Consider the following 27,216-nt stretch of genomic DNA (forward strand, 5'->3'; position numbering starts at 1 on the left):
ATTCCAGATATATGGGGAAAATCCTTCAGAAGACATTCCTGAAGGGATATGTATTTGAAAGAACTTTGTATACCATAGCTAAACTTAGTTTCATTTTTTTTAAACTCTTTTACCAGAATATGTTGTTTGTTTGTTTGTTTGTTTTGAAAGGAGAGAAAAGAAACATGCTGAGACCATTATGTATAGCATTGAACACTCACAAAACTGACCATAGTTTGTTCCATGCCAGGGCTAGCCTAATCTGACCTGAAGCATTTTAATGGAACTCATGACTCCTTGAGATTCTCCAAGTACCAAGTACTGTAGTTTTGTTTCTACAGCTTCAACAGCACAATCCTATACATGTCTACTCAAAGTTAAGCCCCATTTCATTAAATGAAACTTATTTTCAGGTATGTGGGTATATGGTTGTAGCCTAAAAGAATGGGATTGTAATGGAGTATGCAATTGTGGAAAGAAAGTAATTCTTCTACTCTTGAGTACCAATAAAAGAGTAGGATATTTTTAGAGTAATAATAATAATCTCAAAATAAATGGTCTGAAAAATTTGAGGGCTGCAAGATTCAGTTCAGTCAACTTCTTTAGAATGCCCATTGAATTAAATTGAGCAAAATTAGTATATCATTTTTGCGTTTCATTTTCATTCAAGCCTCTTTTGAAAGCTTTATCTGTCACAGATTCACTCAAAGAACCTTGAGAATAAGGGTGTTAATAATTATTTGTTAGTAATCCCTAGCTTCTGCAGAGTAAGGGAATATTGGCGCTGTAGTTCTCTGGGTATATGTGTGTGTGGAGAGAGAGAGAGAGAAATCTGAGATCTACAATAGAGATCTTTGCTTAGGAGCCATGACAGTTAAATAGGCTTGGAGGTGGTTTAAACTACAGGGTGGACATTGCCCTTACAGTCATATAAGGATACAGTAGCAATGATCATGGGCAGCTCCCAATGGGCTTGTGCAGAAGTTTTTAGCAGATTGTACTCTTGTTAGCCTATACTTCAAAGCAGACTTACTCATGGAGAGCAAACTTTAAATGTGAATTTTAATACATAATATATAATAAAGCCATATTATAGCATAATGTTGCATACATTAATTTCATGTGAAATTTTATAAACATGAAAAGATCACTAACTTCTGTTGTTAATAGGAGTGTAATCACCTTTTTGGAGACCATTTCCTCATGGTTCCAGTGCATATTCCAGTAAATCACACTCTTCCTCTGTTTAATTAATTATGCTTAAAGGTTTAGAATATCTTTCCAAGATGTACTGCACATTCCAGTTCACCATGAGAAGAAAAAGGGGCCACTTAAGGCTCACAATTTTGCTTGAGTTATTCAGAAATGTTTCAACATGGTGATGATGATTACTTGATTTGAATTTGCAAAATAATTGTGAAAGCTTTATGCCTTTGATTTTAATACAGATCACTAGCATTCCTCCATTTATTATATCATAGTCTGATAAAGTATATTTCACTGAACAGAACCAGTTGTGTTAAAGAACTGGAGTTTGCATCCACGTCTGACTGGCTCTCTTCTGTCCCAGCTTGAATACCTCTACCAGCACCCCCAATGTACTTATACTTTTACATTTAGGGTGAACCAGGGTTAAATGGTCTTAAAGGATTGAAGGGTGAACCAGGTCACAAGGGTGACAGAGGGCCCCTTGGTCTTCCAGTAAGTAAAATACCTATTCAATTTCAGTGCAAATTGCAAACTGCTCTTTCTGCTTTCAACCAAAAACTCTGGTTTACTCGATAGCAAATATAAAACTATATCATGTTGGAGTAAAACATTAGTCTTGTTTTGTTTTTATCCAGAGTCTGTTCTTGTATCATTTCATAACACATAGTTCTGTCAGTTGTTGGTTTTAATTTTTATTACCATTTTTGTGTCATTTGTCAGTGTCAACAATGTTACAGCATCACGTTCCCCCACATTAATTATGCCATTATTGAATGCTGTGTGGTGTTTGATTTTACTATTTTAAGTATAGTGTGTATATATTTAAACTCAATATTTTTTTTCTTGAGTTCAGTATTTATAAGGATTGAGATGTTAAGAGTGAAATCTTAAGAAATTAGCTTGTGTAACTTTAAGTATTTTTCATTTACAAATAGATTTGTGGAATTGTTCTGATTTGACTATTCTGGAATAGTTTTTGTTGGTGGTGCTTATAGAAAATTTGCCTTCAATGAAAGTGTGCTAAAATCAGGATTACTCAATATTGCCTTGAGTGAAAGAAGTGAAATGAATGTGCTGGAGCTAGACTATGTTAGCCATGCTATAGCCCCTTTAAAATCAATCAGACTTAAGATAGTCATCATGACTAACGTATCCCACAGTTTTCAATGGGACAAATATGTGACTAAGTTAATATGGCTCCAACCCAGTGTTTGGTTTATTGTAGTCTTATAATACCATAAATACAAACACGTTTTACCAGTCTTTTTCAGTAGACCTTTCACACAGTGAAATGAAAGATGGCCCAAACCAGTTAAAATAATTGAGACACACTGTTCAGAAGAGGCACAGTCTAGGAAACCCAAGCACTTTTAAATCAGTTGAATTCAATGGGAGTTCCACATGTGCTTAACTATTTCCTACTGAAATCAGTGGGGAATTAAAGTTTCTAACTTTTCCAGGGCAAGATCAAGGTTTTTAAAATATGTGAAGGGCCCAGTGCTCACAGACATTGGTTCTTTCCAGTGAATCCATCTGATCTGTTTAATTCAGACAGTAGTATTAGCACTTTTTGAATTTTGCAGCATTGGGCTTTCCTTGTTCACACAATATCCACCAGGGGTCCTCTGTTCCTCAGCAGTTCCAGAATGAATAGTATAAAACTTTACAAAAGTTTTATACATCCTGGTGGGAGACCACATCCTATGGAAGTGATAGGTGAAACTAATTTCAGTGAATTAACATTGCCCTAGTGAAAACCATTAGCACACTGGTGTACTCAGGAACATGTTTTAAATTTTAATACAGTGAAGAAATAGAAATATTCTTTAAGAATCTAGGTGTTTTTTCTCATCTTATCATTAGGACATTCCAATGGGAACCCATATATTGTTTGCAATGCTCCGCAGTTTTCTTCTCCTTTCAGTTCTAGTAATGAAAAGACAGTTGACATGTCTGTGCAAAATTCATAATTCCCCTTGTTTTATCTTCCAAGTTAAAAGTCTGTTTTACTAACCTATGAATAGAGATGTGTGTGTTAAAGTACAAATAAACTTCCATGGTAATATGTGAGGTTTGTAGCACTAATACATCTAGGGGCTCATTCTGATTTCATAAAATTGAGGTGAATTTCACTAAAAATAGTGAGATTACCTTAATGTGGGACACATTGCAAAGGGGATCAGAATCAGACTCTTCATGTTGTGTGTAAATTAAAACTAACCTAATGCAGTACTGTGATACTTATTCTAGAACCCTGTAGCAGCTCGCATCCTGTGTATAAATAGAAGTTGTATTTGTTGCATCATCACCAGTTACTAATCTCACATTCTTGTCATTCGTGTTATCCCTGCCATCTATGCTTCCACTTAACCATACAGGGAGCATCTGGCTTAGACGGAAAGCCAGGACCCCGGGTGAGTCCCTTGTGTTTGTATGTCATACTTCACTACTAAATCTACATGCTTTACGGCAGGCAGATTTCTTTTGCAGTTCAGTGTGGTACCACTGCTGCTGCTGCTATCCCTTCTGGTACAGTGCTGACTGGGCATTTTACAGGATGCTCTATCAGAGGAGGAGTCCCGGCTAACAAAAAAGCTAGCAAAGGGCCTAAGGTGCTATAGCTGTGTCCAATGTGAAATACCGGCTGCAACTCACCCTGTTATACAGCTGCCTAAATACCTGCTACATAGGGCTAGTGCATGGAATAAAGAAAATAAACAATACCTTGTCCATGACAGGTGATATGATAGAAGACGAGGCTACAGTGAAATCACTGAATTCATCATTCAAATAAAAATGTCCATGTGACTACATCACTCTTGCCTGGTGCATTGATCTGATCCTGCGAGCTTTGTTAAAGAAGCCAGCTTTTAAAGCCTGCATTAGTAAAACTGCTGTTTGATTCAGATCAGCCTTCTTTTCTTTCTCTTTTTCTCTCTTTCTTCCTTGAGAGTCAACGTTAGAAAGCTACTGTTTGCAATGCTCAGAACAAGCCCCTCCTGATCTTTTTAAACCACTAAGTTACACCACATTAAAAGACACTGCACTTCTCCTGCTATTTGAAACAAATATTGCAGCTTTCGAATAACGGAGAAGTAAAGGAATAGCATAGCGGTAAACTTAAAATCTCCTCCTCTAAGCTTGCCATCTATCCTTGTGGGTCTTCATGTGAATTGTGCATGATTGTTGTTGTTGCTGTTGTTGCTGTTATCCTAAGTCCCTTTGTTTCAACCTTTAACCTATGCCCCTGCTATCTGAAAACCAGCTGATCTACAACATGAAAGTAGAGATGAATGAGATGGGAGGAAGCACTGTTTGAGCTTGCCAGAAGGATTGGGAGCTCAGCTGCCCCTTCAGTGAAAGTCCAGCCCATATTCTCTGCCTGATTCTCATGAAATTCTTTGCTAATGATAAACCTTCATTCAGAGTTGTCAGCTCCTATTTGTTTAATCTTTCAGGGCATGGATGGTCCAATTGGTCCTCATGGCCTTGCAGGTCCAAAAGGAGACAGAGTGAGTGTTTGCAGGAGATCTTCTCTTTGGGGTGGTTCACTTCTTTTGCATGATAAAGGTATCAGTTCAGCATATTTAATTGTGTTCGTTCTCTTGCAGATATAAATAAAGAGAATTCGTAGTTGTGCAAAAAATAACACATATTCACACACACCCAAAAAAAGAGACCTAGAATAATAAATTACTTATTTAATTTGTGGGGGTTTATAGTTACTTATATATTTTGTTAGTCACTTTATCATGCTCAAGGCAACCTAAAGCAATTTACAAACTAACAAAAAACCCACATAGCTACATACTATTTTTAAAAAATTTAATTAAAATAAAACAACCAAATTGTTTAAAGGTCCAGAATTTTAAAGCTAAAATGTTGTTGTTTTTTCAAAAATATGTGTAATAGCTCAGTCAGTAAAGCATGAGACTCTCAATCTCAGGGTTGCAGATTCAAGTTCTACATTGAGCAAAAGATTCCTCCATTATAACAGGTTGGACTAGATGACCCATGTGACCCCTTCCCACTCTACAATTCTATTATTCTCTACTGCCAGTGGAAGGCACTCAAATATTTTACTGCTTTTGGCCATAACTGGTAACATATTAGCAAAAAAGGCTAATTATTTTTTTTAAAAACCACTCCATAGCACTTGACTGTTGTACATTTAGGTATAAACCAGAGCAAAGTTCAAATCTCAAGCATTCTGGTATATTGAGAAGTTCTGGATAGTACCTGTGTGTCCTCATTAAGGCACATCATGACAAATCAAAGAAACAGATACAGTGGTACCTCGGGTTACATACGCTTCAGGTTACAGACTCCGCTAACCCAGAAATAGTACCTCGGGTTAAGAACTTTGCTTCAGTATAAGAACATAAATCGTGCTCCGGCGGCGTGGCAGCAGCAGGAGGCCCCATTAGCTAAAGTGGTGCTTCAGGTTAAGAACAGTTTCAGGTTAAGAACGGACCTCCAGAACAAATTAAGTACTTAACCCGAGGTACCACTGTACTGTCTCACACGAGTTAGGCATCTTTGGTAGAGGGTTTCATTCTTTAAACAGCTTATTGAAGCCTATAGAAAGTGTGTTGCAGCCACTGCACAACCAAGCTGCTATCTTCCCCCCCCCCCCCGGAAAAGCAGTAAGAGAGATAAGGGACCCTTTCCCTCCATTCCACATGGTTCCCATTCCTCTTCCATTGCTATTTGCACAAGGAGAAAATACGTGTGACTAGATTGTTCCCATAAAGAACAAATGCACTTGGGAGAATACTTTTGATTAAGAAAATGACAAAGAGGGAGAAGGGTTTAACAACCACCCCTGACAATACTCTGTCCCCCACCCCAAATGACACCCACCTGCAACTTCATTTCAGTATTTAAAAGATGTCAAGACAGTTAATGAGGAAGCTCTCATGCAATGTCTGTTTTTGCCCTCATACATAAAGTATACTGGCTAACCTTAGGATGACCTCAGGTATGTTGGGAGGGGGGAGAGAAACAGGATAACTTTATGTGCAACCCTGAATGTTTGGTAGGACAGAAATGTAATAAATATTGTGTAATTGAAATAAATGCTACACAAATAAATGGATTTCAAATACACAATAAATACTGCATAATTGAAAACAAAGCTTCTTTGCCCTTTGTAATGAACATTTCTGATATTGTATTTTAGGGTGAAAAGGGAACCACAGGAGATCCTGGGCCCAGAGGTCCATATGGCTTGCCTGTAAGTTACACGACATCTTTGGAAAGTGCAGTTTTCAGAAATCCTTGATTAAATCCTACTGTGTTTTATGACCATTCATCACAGAGAAATGCAATTAGTTTAAGTTGCCCAAGGTCACTGCTCATGAGGCCATCCCTTATCTCAAGTTTAGGCAGTTTCATTCTCTCACATGCATCTATGCATAAATAATAGAGTAGGTTGTGACATAAACTAACAACAATGAGAAAAGCCAGAATTAAAAGTGACCCCCTCTGCGCAACTCCTGCCATTTCCAGTTTGCCGTACATGTGTTATTGCTTGTCTCTAGGCACCAGAAAGTAATGGCAGGAAATCAGGTCAATAAAAAAGTCTCAGGATCATGTTGTTTCTCCTTAAAATACCTCAAAAGACTCTCCAGTACAAAGGGTAATCAGCTGTCATTTATGCAAAATTCTTTGTGATTCATTTGCATTTTGGGGAAATTTGTTACAGTTTCATATAGCATCTTAAAAAAAAACCCTTGTGCAAACTGATTTCTTCCTGTGTAGAAGGATGGACTAAGTAGGTATCACAATCCATTGAAGGTGATTCTAAATATTTTTGTCCAATACAAGTAGTTTTCCATTGTTTACATATGCAGGATGAGGAGAATGCCATATATCCAATATAAAATAATTTTGAAATACGCGTTATTTGGCTTTTGCTTTGTATGAATATCCCAGAATTCAAATTGATTCTGCAACATTTTATTAAACTTGCAGAAGTATGAAGAACGATTTGGCTCTTAAGGTGTCTTTCTATGAATAGAATTGCTTTTCGTCCAACAGAAGATTCCACTAATGGAAATTAGTGGGGAATTACTCATTCCCCTAGCTGCTCTCTAAACTGCCCGGACAGTTTTCGGGTAGATGGACAGAGAGATAGAGGGATCAATCTTAGACTTTATGGTATGTTATCTTTTTCTGGACACTCTACATGTGGCCAACTACATAAGGATATATGCTATGTACTCTACATTCATTGAAGTACATTCCATGTAGGAATTTTGTGACATTTTAGTCGAGGGTTCCCACTTACTTAAAGGTAAAGGGACCCCTGACCATTAGGTCCCGTCGTGACCGACTCTAGGGTTACGGTGCTCATCTCGCTTTATTGGCCAAGGGAGCCGGAGTACAGCTTCTGGGTCATGTGGCCAGCATGACTAAGCCACTTCTTGTGAGCCAGAGCAGTGCACGGAAACACCGTTTACCTTCCCACTGGAGTGGTACTTATTTATCTACTTGCACTTTGACGTGCTTTCGAACTGCTAGGTTGGCAGGAGCAGGGACCGAGCAATGGAAACTCACCCCGTCACGGGGATTCGAACTGCTGACCTTCTGATCGGCAAGTCCTAGGCTCTGTGGTTTAACCCACAGCGCCACCTGCATCCCTGTGGTACTTAGGCATCACCAAAAAGGAGGACAGAAGAGGATACTGCTTTATATAAAATGTGCATGTGCTAATTTTTATGTATGGATGCAACTTTAGAACTAATGGCAGTAATTTAAATTTTTAAAAAATGCATCTCACCATAGTGAGGAAGACTGTGGCCAGGTTGCCTGTGTGCCAACTGCTCTCCCTTCCAATGATTCTTTATCTTGGATTGGATAGCCCTTCAGAGAGGGGGCTTCTTCGGCTGGAGGGCAGTACTCAGACAGCACTTCAAGCAGAGACCTATCCTATCCTCCCTTAATGTCTGGTTGCAATAAGCAGAGCAGTCCCCACTCTCTGTTTCTCTTGTCTCCATGCACACATAAACAATAGTGGGGTCGAGCTGCTCTCCTGCCTTCCTAATGCATCAGGTTGCTGCAGTTTACTGAGGGGGAGACGGGCGGGCCAAGGCAGTGGGAGATTGGCGGTCTCTATTCTGGCCAGCAGAGAGTGAGACCTGATCTGCTGCACACCCTTCATGTTCCTGTCACCCATCCCCTTGCAATTCCCATTAAAAAACAACCAGTGCTCACACAAGGGCATTGTTCCCTTGGGAACAATGGAATGCCATTGCTCTACCTGCATTCAAAGCACATGTTGGCAAGAAGCCCCTTGTGCTAACAACTCAAGTTGTGGTTGGCTAGAGACCTTATTTTGGAAGTATTAAAGAAAAAGATGGAAGAGTGCAGCCCTTAGACCACCAGCTTGTAGTGGAATCCACTGAAGTGCAGATTTTGAAGCAGACCATTGATCTGATCTGGATCATGATCTGCCCAGATAGGATAATGTGAGCCTGTTGTGGAAACCAGGCAGGCTAGATTCCTCCTCCATCTTCTCCATTATTGTCTTTTATTTAGGAGAGCTTGTTGTGCCAGTCTGTGTTGTATACACAGTACAGCAGCTGCATGCCTAAATAGTCCTGGCAGACGTCTTACACAAGCTGAGCTAACAAAGTTTAACATAATTAATATGAATCTTTAATAGGGCAAAGATGGCGAACCTGGCCTTGATGTAAGTAATATTTATCATCACTTTATTTGTGTGGTAGGTACATGTTTGTTTTACAGCAATAGTTGCATGCTTGGAGCATGTTGAATTTCCCCCCATTTGTTGTGCATGACAATCATGCAGAGAATATACTAAACATTGCATTGTCGTTTGCCTTGAAAATAATCATAGAGAGAGGAAAATAACATTGAAGAGTGTGGAGAAAGCAGTGCTAAGTAAGGGCAGACTTGTAAATCCCACCATAAATAGTGCCACTCATAAGTGCCCACAGCAACTGCTGCTAACTAGAGCACCTGACAGATGATCATGGAAAGTACTATTATAATTCTCCAGAGGCCTACAGATGCAGCCAGTAGTGCTTGAAAATGTAACCGTATGGGGAGTGTGTGGCATGACACTCCATTTGTGATAGCAGCTCCTTACAAATTTCTGGTGGTTTTCACCATGCAGAGAACGTCTCTATTGCATGGTTAAAAACAGTTGAAAGCTCATGAGAAGCTGTTTAGAGGAACAGTTTGACACATGGAGCAGCCTCCATGCAGTTGTGTTTTCAAGCACCACTGATTGCAGGTTTTGATTTGCAACCGACTGTATTTCTCAACAGAAGTTGCAGTTGGGACATTCCTGTTACGCAACTTCTTTTGCAGTGTGGGGAGGGAAATAATTGTAACCATTTTGCCTACTTGACTGAAGCACTTCTCTTTTTAACATTGCCAGTGCTAATTTGCATGTAGGAAAATAAGGGTGTCTTTTGCTGGGCATCTTCAATAACTTTCTTGCTATTATGCGCTTTCTAATTTCAAAATCATTTGGTAGTTTTCTTGGTGTGTGTGTGTGTGTGTGTGTGTGGATAATTCAGCTACACAATAAAGGCAAGCCCACATACAGAAGCCAATAGAGGTATTTTTGTTCATTTTTTATAGGGTTTCCCTGGTCCTCGTGGAGAAAAGGGTGATGTAGGAGAAAAGGGAGAAAAGGTGACTTCAATGCTATTAACTGTTGTTTGATTACTTAGCCTAGTCAGCTCTTTTGTCCCAGTCCTATAATTTGTCCCATTAAGCTAGACTTTTCTTCCTTCTGTGTGCCAAAAGCCATGTCATGGATCTTTGCTAGACAAAGTCATCTGTCAGAATGTGAAAGAAAGCTTCCACCCAGATCCCAAAAGGTCAGCAGTTTCCATAATGGGAGAAGAGAGGCTTTCTCCTCCAAGACTCCTGACAGTCTGTGTTTGTTTATACAGTAGTTACTGACAAGAGACATTGGAGTAGCAACACGGCAGGAGACACTGGGACAGATTGACAGCTTGTGTAAATCAATATAGGTCCATTGGCTTCAATTAAATGGATGCTGTATTTATACCTGGAAAGCATCTGGCTTGTTGCTGAGAAGACGAAAGCTAAACCAAAAACACTTTGAGCTAATCCAGAGAAAGTTGGGTACATTTCAGCTCTCAAAGTGATGGTTAAGCACACAATTAAGGGCTTAACTTTGTTGATGCACCTTCAGTGTGCCTAATTGTCATTGGATTGCTCCCATGTGCCATGATTGATCCTCTCCTGGCCAGGATGGGAGGTCTGGTGCAGGTGCAAATCTCTTGGGGATACAAGGTGAAATCAGATCTCTGTGCAGTTCGTTACGTATACTTCCCTTGCACTGGCAGAGTTCTGAAAGTCAGAGCTCTGATGTCCAAACAGGCCTCTTGCACATGCAAGAGATTCCCCAATCAGATCAGTGGACAGGACCTCACGAGCCATAAATCTAGTTCCATGAGCCCAGCAGAGCTTTAGGCTCACTTTGATAAAACAACAGTTTTCCATGCAAAATGGCAAACTGTGTTTGAAACCTAGAAAATGGCATGTGACATGCATCTAAACTTAATTAGCTAAGGTTGTCATGGGGCTGTCAAGTATTTCTCTAGGCTAGCTATGCCACAGGGCTGCTTAAGATACTTTAGGGGGATCCCTGCAGAGTTCTACAATCTTCTAATGTAGCCAGGAGGAGAAGACCTCCCTGGCCACTTTGAAGGGCTGCCCCTTGAGGACTGTGCAGATGAGCCCCTTTGTGCAGTTCACTGCCTCCTCCAACATCAGAATGCTCACACCCATGAATTCCACACTCTCGGTAGAACATCTGAAAGCTGTAAACATAAAGGGTCTTCCATGTGATCTGGAACTCTCATCACGTGAGGTTCCAAATTGTGTGGAAGCCCCCAGTGCATGAACAGCTATATGCACATAGGGACCTGTTTCACTGTTCAGTGAAACAACAGAGGTATGGGACATAGTCAATGACTATGACTGCCAGTCATGGTCCCACTTTCACCTTCATGTGTTCAATGTGAACAAGGGAAGGGGGAATGTCCATTCTTCAGCAAAGCGCTCAACTTTTATGGAGTTTTTTAAAAAAACAAACCCCCCAAACATAGTTATTTTTATATTTTATGTGATTATAAATATGTTTCATGTAAATCATTTTGAGATTAGAAGAGTGGTATACAAATGTCTTAAATGAAGAACGTAGTTAGATTATTATTTAATTCCTTTCTATTAGCAGAACAGCTCTTTGAATCCAAGTCAATGACAGCAGCAGCTCTTTGTGAATATTTTTATTACCCATTCAGAGCTGTGGAGAAGGACCATAGCTCAGTGGTAGAGCATCAGTTTTGCATGCAAAAATCCCTCCTTCAATGACTGGCATCTCCAGGTAGGGCTTGAAATATGCTCTTGCCTGAATATCCTGGAGAGCTGCTACTAGTCAGAGTAGACAATGCTGAGCTAGCTGGACCCAGTGGTCTGGCTTCTTATGTTCTCTGACATTTAAGTGAACAGACTTGTATGTCAGAGACCCACAGATCTTTGCATTGGGAACATTTTTAATATTAAAATAATCAGCTTCAGCAAGTAAGGGCAAGGACAAAGAAATAAGTTAACAGTATCCAGTTTCTGGCATTCTGGCAGGTGAAGTGCTTCTTATGCATTTAACTGGGGGGCAGGGGCTGCGGTGTTTCTCCTGAGCTTCTGCGGCCTCAGTTCTGTGTAGGTTAGGAATCAATATCTGCAAGGGGAGAAATCTACATGCCTATGGTTCCCCAGCTGTTGGAATCCTTCACAGTCAAGGTTCTACCTCCCAGGGAAGCCTATCACACATAGAGGTCTGTGTTTATAGCTTGTTGTTCCCATGCAGGGGGAAGGTGGGAAACCACAAAGTGGGGTAGTACTGTGGCCCTGCCCCCCTGAATTCACATGAGTACCACTTCACATGTAAAACCAGGAAACAGAAAATTTTTATCAGCTTCCAACTGAGAAGCATTAACTGCAAACTTAAGAGTGAAAATGGATAGTTATTTAAATCATATTTATCTGAAGAATAACTGTTTCAGTTTCCAAAGCTAGGGAACAACCCTGAAATGGTGGTATAACACAGAAGCTTGTGCCAATGCCATTGTGGCAGTTGGTTTCCCCTTCATAACCATTTATTTGCTGTCTCAGTAAGTCTTAGGATGAGGCCATTTTACTTCCTTAGCCAGACCATTGTTTGTTGAAGTCAACGATGGCAAAAACTGCAAGGACAAACTGTATTGATTTCCCCTAGATTTTCTAGGAGTAGGAAATGAATTGAGATTTGCCTTTAAAATCCATAAATGCTTCCTTGTCCTTTAAACACTACCTCCAAATCTAAATCCTACATAATCCAGGGGGGTGCGAGATTCCAGGCACTTACCCAGGATTCGTCTTCCTTTGGAATGAGGAGTGGACACTTTAGTGTCTTAATGATATATGGTTTATTTACACATATAGACAACCTGAGCCTATGATGGAGGGGTTCACAGCATTAACACCCTATAAGGGTCTTGTTCCTTCCATAGCTGCAGACTTGGGTGCAATCCAGCATGGCTCCTTCTCTGGCTTCCCTGCCTACAGCTTTTGCATCCAACTGCTATCTCACATCACTCAACTCTCCACTCTGGCCTTTGTCTTTCTAACTACCAGCGAGTTGATGGGAGGGAGTGAGCCCACCCATTTGCCCTCTGGTGCCAAACCGCTCCCTTTGTTTCCTTAATGGCAAATATTTAAGGCTACTACTTCACCAGGAAGCTAGCCTGGCCATTGCTTTTGTTATCACACTGAAGAAAAACACAGTGTTCCAAACAAAATACAGTTACTTGAATCGTGGTTTTCTGTGTCCCCCAAGTTTCTGAATTGTTTCCCTCTAAGTGCCTCTACGTAATATTTTGGCACACAGACAAGACAGGCGAATAGTGTCATTCATATGATGTAATACAGTATATCTCTCCATGGAAATGTGTTTGATTCTCATTGGAATGTTTGTCCTATATGCCATAGTATATCATGTGTGTTGTGTAATTTCACTTTTCAAATGCATAATAGTATGATAATTATTATTTTTTACATTAACTTAAGGTGAGCTTGCAATTGGTTTTAAAGTATGTGTGCTCTGCCTAAGACATTGTAACATGAAAAAGAAACTCTAGCAAACGTTTTATATTCTGCTGTAAATGGATGCATAATATTTTTTATGAGAAAATGGGTGAATGTTCATTTCCTTTATGTCAGGGATGGGGAACCTGTGGTCATACAGATGTTGTGGAATACAACTCCCATCAACCCTTGGCCATTGGCCGTGCTGGCTGGAGCTGATGGGACTTGGAGTCCCGTGGAATCTGGGGGCCACAGGTTTTTTAGCCCTACTATTCATCATCCTAATCCCTTTTCCCCTTTCAGAGGTGCATCCCTCCCTTCTCCTTTTACCTTGTTTCCTTACAATTCATCTTGTCCTTTTTTTACCCCTTTTCCTTACAAATTAAATCTTGCCTCCAACCACAGCCTTGACAACCCTTCCTTGGTTGCTCTTTATTTTATTCTACTAATTTTCCTTTTGCTATTTCTCCATCTCTATAATATTCTTGATTTCCCCTCATTGCGTGTGGTGGGTTTTAAAATTAAAACAAACAAGCAAAGAGAGGCACTTTTGGTTTTTGTTAAAAACTGTGAGTGAGCCTGAAACTCATTTACCATTGTGATCATCTGATCATTTGTGAGATCTATTTTAAATTAGTTCTCAGACTGTCTTCCTCTGGCTGAAAATGAAGTCATTTTCTCAGATAGCAATTCAGTCCACCTAAGCATCAAATCAGTTTCATCAAATCTGTGCATTAGCACAAAATTCTAAAATTCCTATAATGCACACCCCTTAAAAAGCAGCTCCATTTTCAACCACATGGCTGGATTTTTCAGTTTCAAATTCAGGACACATAACTAAGCTCTGAAAGTGATGTTTTAATGAACACGTTCTAATATTGCGTTAGAAAAAGAATGTACATTGCAAAGAGGATCAGAGGATCTTTTGACGAAGAAGATTTCTTTTGAATCCTTTTGCAGGGCAGAAAAAGAGAATACATGCTTAATTCTCTAAGTGACTGATGGCCCTTTATTGAACATTTTAAGAATGGGATTAGCAGAGCATATTTGGCCAAGACCCTTTTAGAACTAATGACAAAAATAGTCATTTGGGAACAGAAGCAAATTGACCTCATTAAAATCCACTACAGATTTGGTTCATCTTATTTTCTCCTCTCATTCAGCTTTATTCTGTTCAGTGAAGCTGCACCACACAGATCTATTCAGTCCCTGTTAAGCTGAACTCCATCCTTTGGATAGAGGGAGCATTCCTAAGTATTAAAGTGCAGCACGCTTAGGACAATAGCTCCCTCATTGGCAAAAAGATTTTATGAAGAGAAATCCCAATTCGGAGCAATGTTTGCATACTTAGATAGATGTGGAATTCATCTATGCACAATGTTTCCCATTCATTTCAGTGGAATGGGCAGCTCCCTCTGTACAAAAAAGGCATGAATTTCCCTCAGGTGCAGTTTACATTGCACTACATTGGAAAGGGGAGTGACTTCTCTGTGCTCTGTGGCTCAGTCCCACACAACACTAGGAGTCTGTGCACATATGTGAAAAGGGTGTGGCTGGGGCAAATGCCCCTGCCCTTGCAAATATCCCTGTCCCTGGGGAAAACAGCATTTTCTTGGGAAAGAACCGTGAGAAAGCGGCTCCTCAACCAAGGTAAATGTACTGAGCCTTGCTGAATGTGTTGGAACTTGCATGTCTTCACGAGCAGGCTGATCGGGGTGGATTTTATCTGAAGGCACTTTCAGGTGCCTCTTTGACTCAAATGACCAACAAAGCATTCATGCTTTCAAGCCCTGCTCTAGGATTCAAAGTGTTCATAATGATGACATCAGTACGGAAGCTCAGTAAAACCCAACTGATGCAGTTGTTGCTCATGATCACCATTTATTTTTCCACATAATGCATCATGCAAAGTAGAACACAGTGGTAAGTGTCCTTTCAGCCCTCCATTGGCTTAAAAAAAATCTTTTAAAGCATCTCTCTCTTTTTTTCCCTGAAAAGAATGAAACATTTGTTTTGTCCAAACCATTGTGTCCACAGGGGGAAAAGGGAAAGAAAGGCAAAAAGGGGCCTAAAGGGGAGAAAGGAGAACAGGGTGCCCCTGGATTAGATGCACCTTGCCCATTGGTACGTCTCACTTGTGTATTGGACATGTCTCCTCTTACAGTAATATAGTAGGTCGCTGCAATATGAGGAGGAGCAAGCTACTGATATTGTCTAATGCTGGTATTCAGACTGAAGAATCCTGTTGCCCATTTAAAGAAATGGTGACATTTCATCTAACTCTTTCCAAAAGAAAGTGAAGATTTTAAAAATAGAATAGATATTAACGGCAAACATTTCCATAATTTGTGGCATAAAGGCTTGCATTTGCAATTATTAGCAATATTTTGTCATACAGGTCACTTGCTCTGCTACGTGGCTTATTTCTGAGAAGCAAAATACCAACATTATAACCCTCCTGTTAGCTTGCTCCTCCTTTTGTTCCTTCCTCCTTTGTTTATTCCAGCAAAGTCAATGCAAAATATATTTCTTAGTAACGTTGCAAGTTAATCTTTACAAACAGGGATTCCGAGGAATTAAGGGGGAAAAAGGGGAGCCAGGCCAGCCAGGCCTGGATGGGCTGGATGCCCCTTGCCAATTGGTACAGTATTGCTCTTTCCTACCAACCCGCATGCAATTCCTGTGTTTCTAGTCAGCTGTTTCCAATGTAAAGTTTAAACTGACCAGACTTTACATTTACATGTCCCCGTACATGCATGTGCATGATCAAACTGGCTGCTTTGGTGATCGTAACAGTATCCAGAGATCACAACATCCTATCAACATCTGCAACGTAACACTAAGCACTTTGCGCCCGCCACCATACAATGATTCTGAGTTTGTTTTATTCCAGCATTGACAATAAGTGTAATTCCCACCCACCCTACTTCAAGATTGCTTGTCTCTCTCCCCATCCTCACCACCACCACCAAAATGTGTTCTATCCCTACTTACAAGAATGAAGTTGCCCTCTTTGCTGACACAAACCAGATATATAAACCACAGGGATGCCCAATTTAAAGAACGTATCATTTTTATTCCTGCCCTACACATTTTATCTTAGCTCATTCCTGAACATGTTCCAAACTTTTAAGTACAGTGGTACCTCTGGATACGACCGGGATCCGTTCCGGAGCCCCATTCGCATCTAGAAGCAAATGTAACTAGCGACGGCACGTCTGCGCACACATGCGTCGCTTTTCGCTGCTTCTGCGCATGCGCGTGACGTCATTTTGAGCATCTGCGCATGTGCAAGCAACGAAACCTGGAAGTAACACGCTCCATTACTTCCAGGTTGCCGCGGAGCGCAACTCGAACGCGCTCAACCTGAAGCGCATTCAACCCGAGGTATGACTGTATTCAGACTGCTTCTGTGGCTTTTCTTTTTAAATTAAGCAAGGGTACTATATATGCACAGGCAGGGGGAGGAATTAATCTCTAATCCAAGCCACTTTAATGCGAGATCATATTTTATTCCCTGCAGTAATATTAATATGGTAGCTCCACTGTGTACACCAGGGGTAGTCAACCTTTTTATACCTACCACCCAATAATGCATCTTTCTTGATGGTAAATTTCCTTACCACCCACCAGTGCCCAATGGAAGAAGGATTCCGCTTGTGCCGTAGAACCCTCTACTGCCCACCTAGAATCCTGAAACACCCACTAGTGGGAAGTAGGGACCAGGTTGACAACCCCTGGTATACACGGACACCCCACTTCAGTAAGCACTTGTGGGCACTGGAATTCAAGCGCACCTATGTGTGCCTATTCATTCATTACATTTATATCCCGCCTTTTCTCCAGGAAGCTCAAGGCAGTATATGAGATTCCCCCCTCCCCATTTTTCTCCTTGCAACAACCCTGTGAGCTAGGTTAGATTGAGAGACTGTGGCTTGCCTTAGTCACCCAGTGAGCTCCAAGACTGAGCAGGGATTTATGCCTTGGTCTTCCATATCCTAGTCCAGCCCTCTGACAACTGCACCACACCTTGTTAACTTCCGTAGATGGGATAGCTTCATTCATACTCTTCTGTTTAAATGAAAGGGAAAATACACACACAGGAAGGAGCTCTGTTAATGCACAAAGGATCAAGACCATGGGCTCTAATGTGTACCATATCTGTTGGACAACAGAGCTGCTCCAGTCTATTCTATGCTAACAGAGTTCTCTGCGCATGTGTGAGTAAAGATATTCCCCTGATATTGTTAATGAAAAATGTTTTTTGATGTATTAGAATAGGCACTTTAATCAAAATCCTCCATGGAGCTCTCTACTGCTGCCAATGTTAAAAATATGGAGACGATGGTATAGGTTTGGGTTTTTTGTTGTTGTTTTTTGCCTAAAATTATATAGGCATTTAGGATGACTTGGAACTAGTCTTTAGGACCTCACTAATGTGTCTGCAGTCCTATGAACAGTTCCACTCTTATATATTGGAATGCTACACACTTCTCAGACATTTGTAAGGAGTTAATGGCCTGCAGCCCAAAGCCCTCACTGTCTTTGTTTCTTAAATGTTTCCAGTGTAACAGTCTTTCCTTTGAAACTTAATTTCCCACAATATACACAACAGTTCCCAACTTTATGTTAGCATGAGTTCAAGCTCCTACCTATACTAAAATTCTACTCATCGATCCCTCTCCCTTGTACCAATCTGGCAACACTCTTTATTTTCATTATTATCAAAATATTATTCTTATTATTTTCATTCATTTTAAAAATCAACATTATTTACACATTTCTAGAAAATGCCAAAGGCTTTTTAATGGTTAGCAGTTACAGCTGATCTGCATGTTCTGATACTGTTTGTATAGTTTAAGCACGAATGTTAAAGTTAAGTAGGTTTTATTTCAAGCACAATGTTTCTAATCTAAGTTATCAAATGAATATTTATCTGACTACACAGTCCATGTTATATTTGGTTTGCCTCTGATTAATGATAACTTATAGTTTATGTATTTGGTTGCAAGTAAATCAAGCATGCCTTCATGATTCGTAAAGGGGGGGAAGGTTTGCAGTATCATTTCTGTCTGGAAGTAAACGGAAGGCAGGCAGCTATAGGACAAACTTAATAGCCACTAGCAGTGGTGTTGTTGTTTGCTCAAATTATTGAAGATCTCCCAAAAGGAAATTTGTTGGCAAAAAAAAAATTCCAAGTGTAAATTACACAACTGCCTTGACCTTGAATTGGGCCCACTCACGAACTATTTCAATATTTCCACTTAGACAATGGAACTGTCCGTCCTGCTCCTCTACCTACATGTCTCCCATGTTCTTCCCAAATTTGCTCCAGAGGATTGGGGAAATACCAAGGACAGATGTGGGGGTGAGATGGGGATAGGAGAAGAGAAGAGAAGAAAGGGAAATTCCATTAAACAACCAAAATCCTTGCACTAGTGGTAGGAAGCACTCAATTGGCTACTGCCCAATATATTTTAAAAGAATAATAAAATGACTTGTCACTGTGGACATATTTGGCCAGCTGCCCAGTGAATAGAAAAGGTATTTAAAATGGGGGGGGGGGGAATAAACAATCCTGTTTGCTCCAATGGTTCCCAGCATGCCCACGCCAACTCAGGTGCTAAGATGGGGCCTCTTTGCTCCAGCCCCCCATCATCTGCCACTTTCTGATTCTACTGAGGCCAATGAGGATGGTAGAACTTATATTCAGGTACTCTGAAGCCCTATGCCAGGGGTCAGCAAACTTTTTCAGCAGGGGGCCAGTCCACTGTCCCTCAGACCTTGTGGGGAGCCGGACTATATTTTGAAGAAAAAATGAACGAATTCCTATGCCCCACAAATAACCCAGAGATGCATTTTGAATAAAAGCACAAATGCATTTTGAATAAAAGCACCCATGTAAAGACATGCTGATTCCTGGACCGTAGGCAGGCCGGATTTATAAGGCGATTGGGCCGGATCTGGGCCCCGGGCCTTAGCATGCCTACCCATGCCCTATGCATATGTTACTCATGTGGAGGGCAACATTGTAGTCAATACCTTTAGCCCCTCTCCTAAAATCACATCTCTTCTTTCAGCCACTCTGCATTGCATGTGGTTTTTTGTGAAGCAACTCCAAATGCATGAGCTCCTGCACATGCGTAAGGGCTTCACGTGATCAAGACACCCCTCCCACTAACTACTAGTCATGATGGCTATATTATGGCCAGTATCAGAGGCAGGATGTCTCTGAATACCAGTTGCTGGGGAATCACAAGAGGGTAGTGTTGTTGCACTCATGCCCTCCTTTACGAGCTTTTCATGGGCATCCGATAGGCCAGAATACTAGTCTGTTCTGATCCAGGACTCTTCTTACACTCTTATTGTTTCTGTGAATTTAGTTTTCATTAGTTTTCATGTAGAGAGTTTTAATTCTAAACACGTTCTTACTGAAAATAAACCAGCATGTTTGGGTTTAGCTAGCCTACAGCTGAATTGATTTACTCCCGGGAGAGTAATTCCAGATAGAAATGATACACTCTTGCTCATGGAAAGATTATTCTGAATAGTTTTGTCATTTTCCAAGCCTATCCTGTCCTGCCTAAATGGACTAACTAGTCCAGTTCAACTCCACAGTTGATCCAAGGCAGTAAACTGGTAAAGGCCACCTACAACATCCTTCTTGCTGCAGTGGAACTCTAATTGTCCTTCCATTACCACAATTACATATGGATCAATGGAGATCTCAAAGCCACAAATAAATTTGCATGAAATAAGGCACTTGTTAATCTTTAAAGTGTTCCTATGGTGGTTAATTGTTTTTCAGAAAATCCAAGGAACACAGGATTATGTGTGTTAAGAGAATCTTCATGCATCCCACCCATTTTTCTGCTGAATGTTTCAATCTTACTTATCTTCCTAAACAAGTTTTCATTTGTGAGATATGGAATGGTGTGGGTGTGGGTGCTTGTTGAGAGATGTTGTTAAACCTTAATCATGAACTTTGTTCTTCAAACAGGGACCAGATGGCTTACCAATGCCTGGTTGTTGGCAAAAGGTGAGGTGCTGAAAATCATCTTGTATGTCCACTTTTTATTAGGCAAATTAAGTTTGGACAATCAAGGGGAATGGCAGAATATTATCAAAATGCTTAGACTGTAGAAAGGAAGATTTTGCCAATTTCCTCTAGACTTTCACACTGTTCTTGAGGGAAACAGCGGGAAGGGGGAGTCAGTCCAAACTGTCCCATTTCCCACTCATGGGAGATCAGAGATAGCTCTTCATTCAGCCCATTACTTAGTTGAAGCAGACATTTGAGCTCATTACTAACCTTGCCAAAATGTTGTTTCTTTGTTTTTTGCAGTGATGAATCTAACTTTGCAAGCATGAAGTTGTGTATATAACACTCCGCTCTTGTATTTATAGTTGAAAATGGAACCATTGATTTTACAAGTCTGAAATATGTTTACACGTAGCTGCTTCTACTTGTTTGCAGTAGTCCATGTGTACCTCTATTCTTCACATACATCTGCAATTCAACAAAATATAAACTGCAACAAACTTGCAAAATCAAGTATTAGTCTCTATACAGAGTTAATCTTTACAGAGTGATCACTCATAGACATTTGAGTTGTTTCTGCAGTTTTCCAGTTTTTTCTTTGTTTGTCTTCTTTTGGGCCTGCATGGACAACAAGTGCCATGAACTAGTTTACATGAAACTGTGACCAAATATGAGCTCAGTGCTATGAAACGTACTGTACCCGATTGCCATTGGAATACAGTGACTTGGCTTCCATGTTCACCTTCATCAATCTTATCACTGGTTCATAGCTCACATATTTGCTTGTGCTGACTAAAATCAGAAGCATGACTCGTGTGCCAAAACAGCTTGTTGTGTGATCATCCCCGTGAGCTACAATGGTTGCTTGCTGTGACTTTTCATTCAGACACCTGAATTGTTCTTTTTTGTCATCTTAAGGGAGTCACACCATGGCTTATTGCAAAAAAATGATAGGAGGAGGAAATTAAGACAATGGTCTTGAATTTGGAGGGAGCTGCAGTTCCTTCCAGCGGTGGATGGCTTTCAGTCTTCTGGGTTATGAAGCCACCTTTGTCAAAAGGGTGAAACCTCTTCATCAGCCTCTGTTTGCTTGCACTCCTCGCAGTCACAAGCCATTCAAATTGGGTGGATTTCAACACTAGTCCCTGTTGACTATTTAACCAAGGAGGAAAGAAGCATGAAGATCTTGCTTTGCGAGTAGGTTGATGAAGCTGCAGAGAGATACCAAAAGGATCATTTGATGATAGGTCTCAGTATCGACATGACCATTTTCAAGGATTGTTGCAGTATTTGTTTCACATACTGCATTTTGAGATTTTTGAAGGCAAGGATTCTTGACAAAAGATACCATGAAATGCCTAAAGCAATGGAACAGACATGACTGTATATGGCTCGCCATTTGAATTTTAGAAGTTCCTGATGAAATATCAAATGCTTATAGGATTTTGGGAAAATATATTTTATTTTATTTGTGTTTCAGTTCGCTAACATGCAGCAGATACATGCTTCCTGAAATTTAAGTTCTGAAAAATGCACTTGTGTTCAACTTCTTTCAGTGTTGTCTTTTTTTGGATCTATAAGGTCTTTACTGCTGCAAAGCAGGGATTTGTTTCTTTTTAATTCATATGAACACATTTATTCATATACCTTTTTTTCCTTCTACAGTTGTCCTGTTTTGGGGTTCTGTAGCCCAAAGAGTATGCAATAGGAAAAGAATATTACATGACAGTAACAGCAACATTTTTATCTCAAATGTATAATGAATGTCATCTGAGTTTTAGACTGCAATCCTGTGCATTCTTCTCTGGGACAAAAACCCATTGAATTCAGTGGAACTTCTGAATGTGTTCCGATTGTGTTGCATATTGCTTAAAAAAACCAGCTTTCATTTCTCTGTTTTGAACACATCTGCTTAACTTTCAAATCTTTAGACTTGTATTCATAAAGTACATTTGTAGACACCCCGAGAAACTAATTTATGTTGCATTTTTTACTTTGCTTTTAAAAAAAATCATTGCCAGTGTTGAAATGGTGATTAAACTTCTATGTACATTCATAAAAAAGTCTGACCAAATAAGAGATTTCATACATGTGTGAAATAATGTGAGGAAGACACAGTCATGTGTTTCTGGAGACAAGCATCAGTTGCTCCAGAAATGTCATGTGCATCACCTCATAATGATTCCATTTCCAAATAATGGCTACTTTGGACATCACACTAAACCATTGTTTAGCATGATGATAATATGTTGCAGCAAGCCTTGGGCTCATGCACCTCCTCTGGTACATGTGCAAGGAGAACAAATGCTTACATTTTCATTTTAGATGAACTGCAGTATAGTATGCTACCCTATCCCTAAAGTATGGCTAATCTTAAGTGCATATTTAAGATTAACCACAGTTTGTTTAGGACTTTGAGCATCAATACAAGCTGCAGTTAATCTGAAATTGGAGTGCACACTTCAAAACTCCTTCTCACTACTGTGCCAGGGGGCAGAGTGGAGTGCCCAAACCCAAAGCTCACCAAAGATAATTGTCATCACAATAAACTATCATGTCTGAACCATACCATTAGCTTAGTACAGTACTGCCTTCTGCCCATGAATCAATAGTATCTCCAGAACTCATTTGTACTTTTACTTTGGATTTCATTTTCATAATGTTTCATTTTCATTTCAGATTTCATTTTCAGAATGTCAAAACCATTTAATGAAAAGAATACCCCCCCCCTTCAAAACAACTTCCTTTCCCACGCACCCCAAAGAGCTGGGGAAATTTCTGTTCAACAATAACTGCTTTAATGCTGAAGCTTTTGTCTTAATAGTTCTAACAAATATTTTGCCAAAGTTTCAGTGATGGCCTCTGAGCAGCAAGAGAAAAGAAAGATCAGGTGCTCAGGGAACTCAGAAAAAGGATGCTGTCTTTGCTAACTGCTTTATTTGTTGTTGCGATTCTGTTTTAATTTTTATTGTAGGCTGCCCTGTGTGTGTAGAAAGACAGGATTTAAGCATTTTAAATAAATGAGATAAGTTATATTGATCTGCATGTGTGTGCATACAGGTGTACACACACACTAACATTAATGCACACATGCAAATAAAACATATCTTTGAACAATTTATCCGCAATGCAAGAAGTTTGTTATTGCATCCCAAGACATTTAATGCATAATTTTAAATATGTTCTGATGTCAGTATTCATAACCAATCTCATTATGTAGAAATGGAGCCTGTCAACTCCCTGTGTACATTCCAATGTACATTTTTATTAGTTTGTATTTCAGATTATTAAGGCACAAGTGTCTCCATTCACCCCTCTTGTGATTTAAAACAAGAGGGTTATGAGCCTTCCTTGTCTGACTACAGAAGGTTCCCTACAGGACTAAACAGAGCCATTTCCCCACCCTAGCACTCATGCAATGCACAGATGCACACAGAGGCAATGTGTCAAAAATGAAGAATGTGTGAGCTCTTCTCATGTTCCCATTTAACTCTTCCTTTACACTTGGTCAAATTATGCAAGATCTGCTCAAGAAATGTGAACAGGTGGAGTGGGGAGGCTGGATCAGATGTAAGGGCTACACGCAAACCTGTAGCACATCCTTTAGTGTCCCAACATGTGGCTTGCAAGCAAACTTGCCAAGGGTCACAAAATGGAGCTCCATTGACCCCTATGTCAAACCCTTAACACACATTTTCAATCCACTTTAAATGAGCTAACAATGGGGTATCAACCACTAATTTTAGAGTGAAATTAAGTTCATGAATGGTGTCTTTGTAAATTAATAAATTTGCATGCCAGTCTACTTTGCTCTAGCTGCCAACCACCAATTGGCATACAGATCAATGTAACATGTGATTTTATATAATCACAGAAGCAGCTGCCAGCAATTCCCATTGTGGTCACCAGTCATTTTGATATATTTAGCAACAGACAGGTATGTACTGTGTGAACTTCAGGAGAAGGGAACCAGTGGTCCTCCAGCTGTTGTTGGACTACAACTCCTATTTAGAGCTAACCATTGGCCATGACAGCTGCGGCTGATGGGACGCGAGTCCGACAAGACCTGGAGGGCTACTGGTTCCGTACGCCTGCCTGAGTTGGTTTTCATTTTCTTTCTTTCCCTCATTTATTGCTCCATGAGTTTGGCATACATCTGCTTAGAACTGGCCATTCAGTCATCTTAATTCTTGCCCATTGTAATTAAAATGCTTTTGCTTGTTAGCAAGAGCCGATTCCATTTTGAAAACGCCATCCTAGTAGAACTACATTGTGATCTGATAAGTCAGTTGGTGAGATAGCAAAATAGTGTCTGATTTTTAAAAATATCTGTTGCCTGATGAAAGTGCAAATGTGCTCATTCTAGCCATACAATCACTTTTGGAAGACATGCAGTGCCTTTTGTGTTGATCTTTGACAATTATTTTGGTGCTATTTTTTCTTCTTATTGTGTGTCTCTAGTGTAGCTGTTTATGTTTTGCTGCCGCAGGTTTCCTTTGCTTAAAATCTGCAGGTTTGTTGGCGGTGTGATCTTTTTTCTTTCAGTTCAAACATTGGACACAGCTTGAGTTTACTTAAGTTCTGCAACTCCAACTTCTTGTTTCTGTGATTATTTTTCTTTTGCTGTTCCCCACCCCACCCCTCAACACACACCTCCCTGCAATATTTATTTGGTGTTCGTCCTCATGGGTATCTTTTACTCAACAAAGAAACAGCATGCCTGAAACCAACATGTTTCAGATTAATCTTTCCTTTAGCTCCATAAATGGAGAAGCTGCTTTTCTTTAATTTCCATAAACTGAGGAATTGTATCTTCCAGGGTGCTTACAGAACAGATAATTGCAAGGGATGATGTAGGACCACAGTTCATAATGAAGCATTCATTTCTCTAATCTGTTTGTAATTTTAGAATAACAGAGAGATGTTATAGAGAGGTTGAGTGATGTCATGTTCCATATTGTGTCTATAAGAGGCTTAGATACAATCAAACTCATCCAGAGGTTTCAACTGTGTGCCCAAAGATCTCCCAACTACTTTCCTATGCTGTTCATTTAAATGGAGGGTGAATTCATGTTTTCACAAGTTGTGTATGCAGACTTTCCATTGAAGTTAATGATCATGAAGGAGCTCCATGTGTGCCTCAAAGCACCCAGGGCTCTTGAAGTAGAGTTGTTGTATTTCTTCTCACTGTCAAATGACTTTTCTTTATGTTTGCCTATGTATCATGCTATAAAGACTTGAAATGCATTGTTCTTCATCGTCAGTATTATGTACAGGCTTGAAAGTATTTTAGTTTTATATGGGACTGGAAAGATATCTATTAAGCTTTGCTGTTGCGTTACTGTTTAATTTTGTTGTTTCTGGGTTGTTGCTTTCAATTAAGGGAACCCAGAGGTGGAATTTTGACTTTTGGTGCAATAAAAATGCCCCAAAATGTTAATGCTGGCTAAGAACAGGCAAGAGGCGATCCAGTAACATTCTTGTAGGTTCTGAATTTATTCACCGTACAGAACTGCTGGATGCAACTCTGGTTTACATAGGGCATTGTTAACTATGAGAATACATGGTTGGATTTATTTTGTATAATGGAATTGTTCTGTGTAATTATTTTTTTAAGAGTAAAAGCTACAAGAATGGGTGCACTCTTCTACAAGAGAATGAGGTTTTTGATGACATGCATTTTCTTTGCAAGCTTTCTAAGCTCTGTTACTTGACTGTCATACAGTTATATCTGTATCTTTTTGTTTTACCTAAAAAGAGACTTTTCCTTTTCACACCAAAAACTACATTGAAATAAATAAGTAGAATAAAAACACAAGTTGTGTCAACATGGTCTCCAGGAGCTTTGAACAATGAGACCTAAAGCTGTTAAGAGAAACATCTTTCTTTTTTTTTCTTGTGTGGCATCTCAATATCAGTCTGAATGGTTCAGTGCTATGAAATATACAATTCATTTCTGAAACTGCCCGATGATTGGCTAAACACTGCCGGGGTGTGTGTGTCACATTGATTTCTGATCATTGCTGTCTGACCATGTGACAAGGTCACCAAAACAGCAAAATGGATGCTAAAAAGGATAAGGTTTCTGTAATATTGGGAGTTTGTTTGCATTTTTAAAAAATATTGGTATTTGAAATGCATCCTGTTTACTATGCTGCTCAGAAATAGAATTGTCTTTCCTTGGATTATCAGGGGGCCTTATTCCAGCAGGGACCTTCAGTGTTTACCTTTAAACCTTTTTGCTGAAAATCCATCTAAATCTACTCAGTCACACTTGGTACTGCTTTGAGGTAATTTGGAAGCATTTGATTGGGAGAGGGGTTTATTTTAAATGTTGTTAATGTTGGCCACAATCCTTTGTCCAGCTCTCCAGGGCATTTCCAATAAAATGAAAGGGCGCTACACAATAATACTGTCGCATGCAATCCCAATCTCCAAATGTTGTGAGATTCCAGGGGTTCCAAGCACGTATTACCCAGGGTTTGTGTTTCCTTTTGGAATGAGACACAGCAGATATATACAGCCTGAGCCTACGATGGAGGGTTTCCCAGCATTAACACCCCAAGAGGGTCTCACAGAGCTGTTTTCCTTTGTTCCCCTGAATGGCTAGTCACCAGGAGGCTAGCCTTGCTTGTCCAATAATTAGAACCCTTGATTAAATATTAACACTTGCTCAATCCAGGGATTTAGCGGGGTCTGGCATACAGCTTAACTCCCCATACTCAGAACAATACTATCAAAGCCTTATGCAACTTTCATATTGGAGCTTGTGTAGGAGAGCTTCCCAATGGATTTTGCCCATTCATTGTGGATATTTTTCTGTTGTACATGTTTGGGAAGTGTAGTATAATGCA

The 27,216-nt window shown here is 39.9% G+C and overlaps 1 protein-coding gene across 1 annotated transcript in view; it reads left to right on the forward strand.

Moving 5' to 3' along the window:
* COL25A1 (collagen type XXV alpha 1 chain) overlaps window positions 1–27,216 on the forward strand; it is a 315,978-nt gene that overhangs the window by 277,464 nt on the left and 11,298 nt on the right. Inside the window, exons 33-40 of the mRNA XM_081020440.1 lie at window positions 1,600–1,680; window positions 3,567–3,602; window positions 4,647–4,700; window positions 6,371–6,424; window positions 8,858–8,884; window positions 9,805–9,858; window positions 15,358–15,444; window positions 20,321–20,359. Coding sequence (XP_080876566.1) covers window positions 1,600–1,680; window positions 3,567–3,602; window positions 4,647–4,700; window positions 6,371–6,424; window positions 8,858–8,884; window positions 9,805–9,858; window positions 15,358–15,444; window positions 20,321–20,359 — 432 coding nt within the window. The remainder of the gene's footprint in view (window positions 1–1,599; window positions 1,681–3,566; window positions 3,603–4,646; window positions 4,701–6,370; window positions 6,425–8,857; window positions 8,885–9,804; window positions 9,859–15,357; window positions 15,445–20,320; window positions 20,360–27,216) is intronic.

This window comes from Podarcis pityusensis, assembly GCF_964106645.2.
Source record: "Podarcis pityusensis genome assembly, chromosome: 9".
In the NCBI taxonomy this organism is placed as follows: Eukaryota; Metazoa; Chordata; class Lepidosauria; order Squamata; family Lacertidae; genus Podarcis; species Podarcis pityusensis.